At 39.4% G+C, this 7,061-nt stretch overlaps 1 protein-coding gene across 1 annotated transcript in view; it reads left to right on the top strand.

Moving 5' to 3' along the window:
* Positions 1-3,855: 3,855 nt before the first annotated feature.
* The window catches only part of LOC309673319 (mucin-2-like), a gene marked incomplete at both ends in the record, with an annotated part of 52,627 nt that continues 49,421 nt past the window's right edge, over positions 3,856-7,061 (top strand). Inside the window, 5 exons of the mRNA XM_082485062.1 lie at positions 3,856-3,868; positions 4,471-4,732; positions 5,771-5,885; positions 6,354-6,444; positions 6,845-6,957. Of these exons, the coding sequence (XP_082341188.1) occupies positions 3,856-3,868; positions 4,471-4,732; positions 5,771-5,885; positions 6,354-6,444; positions 6,845-6,957 (594 nt within the window). The remainder of the gene's footprint in view (positions 3,869-4,470; positions 4,733-5,770; positions 5,886-6,353; positions 6,445-6,844; positions 6,958-7,061) is intronic.

Here is a 7,061-nt window from a genome sequence, read left to right as displayed (position 1 = left end):
TTATTTTCTCCAGTCAAAATCTGGAATAGCTCCACTGCATTCAGTGGAACTCACTCGGAACTCACAGTTCTACCAAAATACTTGGAGATCTGCATTTATCTTTTGTTAACCACTTCGAGGTGGTACAGCATTTCTAAATGCACAAACCAAAAGGTGCAAAAGCGGCTTTAGGAAGGAACAAATCAGTGGAGTTTGTCTGCATATATTATTAAAGGCTTTTTTTGTTTGTTTTGTCAGCTGATGATATAGTCTTGAAAAAAGGAGGGATTTTGCCTGAAAAACATTGGACAACAGATTTTAAATGTTCATCTATTCTTGCATGTGAGATTGCATAAAAGCTTAGAGCACAGGGTTGGTTTTTGACGGGGTGAAAACAAATGGAGTTGCTTTAAATATTCTAAGGTGGCACTTAATACTCACAGATGAGTGAAAATCTTTTTTATGTATACTTCACCTGTTAATTTCCCTTAAAGTTTAAGGTAATAGCAATGTTAGTTTTTACTTCATTTTGATCTCAGACACAGAACCTCCTGTATTATTTTACTTTTTCCTACTAATCCTAGGTAATTCCACACTAATTTACATTAAAAAATTGGTAGGGTCGAAGAATAGCCCATCAAAAGATTAGCTGTAACATTTCCACACCATGCAATGGAAATGGGAATCTGCGATGCATATGGCATGAGGCAGAGTATTGGAGCCATACAGTGTGTGGAGAGAGAAGCAAAACACTCTCTGAGGCTAAGCAGTGAAGAGGAGCCCCAAAGCACTGAATGGTTCATAATTTAAAAATCGGCACAATGTGTCCTTCCACCATTAGCTGCAGGACCCCCAGGTGGTGCAAAAAGGAAGGGATTTATGGAGCTCCGTGCCGCTCTGATTTATAGCATTAGCCCCTCTAGCGGTGCTACCCATAGACTGCCCTTGTTGTGGGATGCAGCAGAGGGTGAGCCTGCCTTTTTGGTTTTCTCTGGCCTCCCCTGCAACCTGCCTGCTGATGAACTCTCACTAAGCAGTGCATTAAAAGCCCCTCTGGCCCCAGCAGGTTTTGTGCGTATTCCTATTCTGATGTTGCAGTGGAATGGAAAGAAATATGGTTTCTTCGCTGGAAACAAAGAGTTTTGCTTTGGGGCAAAATCAACAGCCACAAATGTACCTATTGGAAAGACTGATTTCTTTCAGTGTGGCTTGTGTGTTTATTTTCCTTCTGTTGCTTATTACAAAAAGTGCTTGAAACTGTAAAATACGGAGTAACTTTGGCTTTCAGTAAGAGGTCAGAGATCAGTCCTCTAACTCGAAAATGAATTATTCCTGCACAAAAGGGACCTATTTTTAAAGCACTCTAGTTAGATAAAGGGTTTTACTGACACTTAAAGCACACAGGGATCATAAAATTAAGAAAAGTCCTCTATGTGAAAAGCTTAAAAGGACATCCAGAGGTATTGTGACAATAACAGAATAAGGATTTGCTCAAATTATCACAGGCATGTTTTAAATGGCTCCCCTGCAGTAATTTATTAGCAAGAAAAAAAAACCAAACAAAACCCAAAGCAAGCTGAATGAGTGGTATATGGCCATCATGGTTGCATGTAGCACTAGTCCTGATACAAATCTGACCTCCTGTACATGAACATAGCTTTGCTGATTTTTGATATACTGACTGTTGCATGTTTAAAGAGATATAACTGAGAAATGATGAGTTCCCTCAAGAAAACTGCACATTAACATTTTCCTCCTCCACTCTTCCTGATGCAGTTCAAGCCCAGGATGATGAACAACAAATAAAATCAAATTATGTTTCTCCATCCACCCTGCAGCGGCCAAAATGTAAGTATTTTAATGCTGATCTACTTCTAAGATTTTGTCCCAGGTCATCTTATTCCTGACTAGAACATACTTTCCCTTCTCTCCCCTGCTGCTCCCCCCCCCATCCCCCCCCACATAATAAAAAGAGATAAATACTCTGTACAATATATACAACCTCAGCCAATCTCTGACTGCTCTAAACTGGAGGACTTCCTCTTACATCTGGCCCAGTGGATCTGGTCTACTGATGTGATGTAGCTATCTAATCTTTAACTTCATGAAAGGTACATACCTTCTATCCAAAAGTGTATTTTCAGAAGAGGTGTGTGCGTACATACATATGACAAAGGCACCTGATAGTAGGCAATAACAGATACATTTTTTATGCTGTGTCAAGATGACTGTATCACTCACAAGAGAATAAGAAAACTGTAACTACCTTAAACATTAGAATAATTAAGCACTACAAGATCGGGCATGACTCATAACTGTACGAACAAAATGAGGGTGGAAGGATACAACACTGAAGGGTATATTAGTGATGACAGGCTCAAATAATTAATCATTAAGCCTGCCCTGAAATGTCTAATGTGTGGGGTCACTAGTTGGAAATTAAAATAGTGATAAACCCAAACTGGAAGTGTACCCCAAATTATTTAAGAATAGTGAGTGCATATAATTATTGGAACAGATTTTCAAGAAAGGTAATATGTGTGGTTTCCCTTAAAATCCTTACATCAAGACTAAATGAGGTTGTCTTTCGAAAACCTGTATTTGTCTTAGTGATATTTTTTGGCCTAAATGCAGAAGTCAATGGCTGATATTGCATAATCTACAGTTTGGAAGCCATCAAGTTCTACTATTTTAATACTTTCGAGGGAGAAATTGCATCAGTTCCTCAGACTCTCATGTTAAGAAAATCATATTGCAGGTTCTCTAAGTACTCTTTCCCTTTCATAGCTGAATCCAAAGAGAAAACATTGGATTTGGACATAAAAAATTTAGAGCTGGATCTTACCAATAGCAGTCTTTGCATGAAAAGCACATAATGAAAGTTTCACAGAATTTAAACTGCTTTTAAAAAAAAATCTGCTTAGAGTTGGTTGTGCAAAAGTGCATGTCTCAGCACAAAGAAAGATATGAGCTTCAGAAAAAAAACCCAGCTCCAGTTTCTCATCCTCAGCTTCTAATATTCTTCAGTAACTTTCTGCTTCTAAGTGTATTGAAAGGCAAAGGTTCAGACATAGACATTAGCACTGCTTGTTCTGCATCACTACCACAACACTGTGCTCTAAGGATCATATTGATGCTTTTGAGTTCAGAACATCAGGTCCAGCATCAGGTGGGAGCCTTGAACAAATCATGGAAGGAAAGTACTACAGCCAAAGAGCGTGGTCTTTGGGATGTGGCTGTTAGTGAAATATATAGGAAGACAGAACACCAAGCACTGTGTAAAAAAACGCCAAGAAAACCTTGTGGAAACTTCTGCCTAGAGTCTAAGTAGCATTAGAAAATGTTAATCGCTAAAGAGACTAGGCAACCTCTATCCATTTTTTAGAACTTCTAATAAGATTAAACCTGGTTGTTTTTTTCCCCTTAGACTTCCCACCAGCTTCAAAATCCCATGAAGTGACAATCATTCTACCTCTTCAAAACACACTTAAAGTAAAGGGTAAGTTAAAAAAATGGCTCAGATATCTGTGTTCTTGTTGATCACAGAGGTAGACCATGGAGTGACTGAAGAGATTAACAAATGGAGAAAGATCCTTTTGCATCATAAAATAAAAAGTGAACAAGAAATATAGTCAGTTCATCAGGTAACGAGGATAATCTAAATGTAACCCCAGTACTCAGCCTGCATTTTGTTAATATGGTGCAGCTGTAAAAAAAAAAAAAAAGATTTTAACCCCCCTTATATTTTATATATATAAAAAACAATACTGGGATAAATCATACACAATATTTCCAGTAAAAAGAGGGAAATATTAATCTGTTCGAAGCACTGGTGAGACACATTATCTAGGGCATAGGGTACAATTCTGACTAGCCATGTTCAAGCAGGGTGAGTGTAAGTCTGGAAGAGACACAGAGAGGGACTGTGAGGATAATCAGGGAGATAGGAGAGCCCGCTTGTAAGGAAATGAAGACTGAAGAGAGATAAGTGATTTCTATCATGGGTGGGGGGAGGAGCAGAGGGGTGGAACCCCTGCAAGGTGAAGTGTATTACTGGCACAAGAACATCCAGGCATACATGAGACAGGAAAACTTTTTGGAAGATGCTGGCAAAAGTCTTTCAGCCATTCAAAGGGTGTGGTTATGAGTGGCCTTCCCTGGTAGGAGTACCAGCTAGTTTTAAGTTGGTTTTATAGTGCAACTTTAGAACTTCATACATTTAGGAAAGGATTTATAGAATATGGCTGTCGGCAGAACCAGAGCATTGGACATAGTGACCTGGGCGGTTTCTTCTGATCTCAGGCCCCATATCCCTATGCAAAACAGCTTAAACACAAAAGATAACTGAACGAAATATATAACAGGAAGCGAAACAGAAGATGGGCTTTTTGGACAGAGGCTAGTGAAAGAAATAAAAGGGGAAAAGCAACTACAGGGAGGGTATCTGCAGAAAATTACAGGAAATTCTTACTGCTTATTTTGAATCCACAGCTGGCAACCCCTCTCACAATGGTCGTGTGTGCAGCACATGGGGTAACTTCCACTTCAAGACCTTTGATGGGGACATCTTTTACTTCCCTGGGGCCTGCAATTACATCTTTGCATCCAACTGCAAATCTCCCTATGAGGACTTCAACATCCAGATTAGGCGTACAATGGTGGAAAATACTACCATGGTCACTCACATCATCATGAAGCTGGAAGGAGCACTGATTGAACTCACCAATCGCTCTGTCAGGCTTGATGGCAAATTGTATGTTCATAACTTGTAACCTTCATAACTGCTTTTGCTCCCAGTGGGCTCTTTGAGCAAGCATCCCTTTCCCTCATCTGATTTCACATTGCTCCCAAGCAGCTGGAGGGCTCAGGTCCTTCCTGAAGTATCAACAAAATTAAGAGGGCCTGACAGTGAGCTAAGCGCCACTTCTGCAGGTTATTCCTGTGTCCATTTTGTTCAGATGAGCTATATCCCAGATGCTGCCCCACTGCTACAATTGTGTGTATATATATCCAATTGAGTCTATAAGCTGGCTTTAGTCAAAGTGTTAGGTTTTTACACCCTTTAAGTTTCTACTTTCCATTAATTTTACCAGAACAGGATCCTCGAGAGGAAGTTTTGATGGCTTTTGTCCTTGCACTGAACAGCATGCAGTCAAGCAGTGACTGCAGCTTGTACCTGTGCTCATTTAAAATTAGCTAGTCTGGAAACTTGCAATCTATGTAGCAATGGTAGCACTGACTTTGGTATAGGGTGTGAAACCTGTCCAAAAGGCTGGGTAAATATTTGGGCAGCTATCCCACAGTGAGTTGTGTATTATAGCAGCTACATATAACGAGCTAGTCTAAAGGTTATCTTGGGTACACCTTTGTGAATGGCACTCATGTCACAGAAAGCCTAAAGAGTATATCCTTTTATTATCAAGGGTTTTAATGAGTAAATAGCAATATCCTGAAGCATACTGCCTGCAAAACAGAACCTCCCAGCACTTTTTTGAACAATACAACCAAAGACACATGCCAAGATTTTACCTAACAAAACACCGTTAAAGGAGATAGCCAAAAGGAACAGCAGGGAAAACAAGGCTGATCCATTTGCACAATGAGAAGCAATTGCATAGGAAACAGCCAAAATCTGACAAGCTCACGTTGTCTGTATTTAGTTACCGCTCTGACTAATTTCATCACCTATGCATGTTGAAGCTTCTCAAAGAGAATGAGAAAGGATATCAGTGTGGATATTCAATGGATATTCTGTCCCTACCCCCTCTGAATTGCAGTGATCTTTCCCCAGGGTTCAGATGCCCTACAGCCATATGGGAGTCTTGATAGAGAGAAGTAACAGCTATCTGAAAGTTTCTGCCAAGTTAGGACTGACCTTCCTTTGGAATGAAGAGGATGCCCTCCTGGTAAGAAAACATCCAAAACATGGCAGAAAGACTGTGTTTTAAAAATAGTCTGTTTCCATCTCTGCAGTCTTCATCAGCCAGGCAGGCATTACTTTTGGATTTGTGTCCATTTTTAGTGTGTTGTTCTGTCTTCCAGTCTTCTCCCAATTTCCCTTTTTTTTTCCACCAAGCTAAGCTCAGGATCAATAGACCCCCAATTATCACGTCCCCACCTCACAGTGAAGTACTCCTCAGATTCCAGAACTGGCAATGCACTAATGTTCACAGCCTCAGGGCTAGAATAAGACCAAGCTTTTCTTGGTGGTCACTGACCTTCCGAATGGTGCCTACCTTGTTACCACACGACAGTCTGCACAACATACATATGTCAAATTTTAAGTAGATAAGCAACATTTATGTATGCTGTGTTCCTAACCATCAAGGCTGACATTACTATGAACCTAAGCTCTCTTTCCTCGTTTCTTTTAGGTGGAATTAGATAAGAAATATGCCAATCAAACTTGTGGACTTTGTGGGGACTTCAATGGAATTCCAATTAGCAATGAATTTATTTCAGAGAGTAAGTAATAAAATGCATTATTAAGTGTTGGTGCTTTGTTTTTCTTTCTTTTAGCAGTATACTGTAACTTACATTGTGGGTCATATTAACTAGAAAACTAGCAATACTCCTTTATGTATGTCAGTTATGTATAGAGTCAGGGCTTTGAGATGTATTAGGCTGCTTCCATTACTATTAGATGTTTTAAGACCTGCCACATGCAACTTTCTACTTGTTTTTAATAGTTAGGATCCAGTTCCTTGTATACCTTCTTCATCTCCTTTTGCCTTTCATATTATAGTGATATTATTTGGTAATCACTGTTCATATCATAGTGGGTAGTGTCACAAAAGAAAATATGTCCATGCAAAAGCCAGTAAACCAGTAAATATTAGTCTAATATTTGGACTGTTTTTTACAGAGACAAAACTGACTCCCATACAGTTTGGGAATAGGCAGAAAATTGATGGACCCACAGAGCAGTGTGCTGATCCTATTCTTCCTGCTGTTCTGGTGAACTGCTCAGCTGAATTTGTAAGAACCTTTCTCTCAAAATACGTATTCTCAGTGTAAAATACATTCTTCCTGTCTTTGGAGAAAATTTGTTAGAATTGGAAAAAAAATATAGCACAAATATG

Source organism: Vanellus vanellus (genome assembly GCF_965231255.1).
Source record: "Vanellus vanellus genome assembly, chromosome: 6".
NCBI lineage: Eukaryota > Metazoa > Chordata > Aves > Charadriiformes > Charadriidae > Vanellus > Vanellus vanellus.
This window is presented reverse-complemented; position numbering and strand designations above follow the sequence as displayed.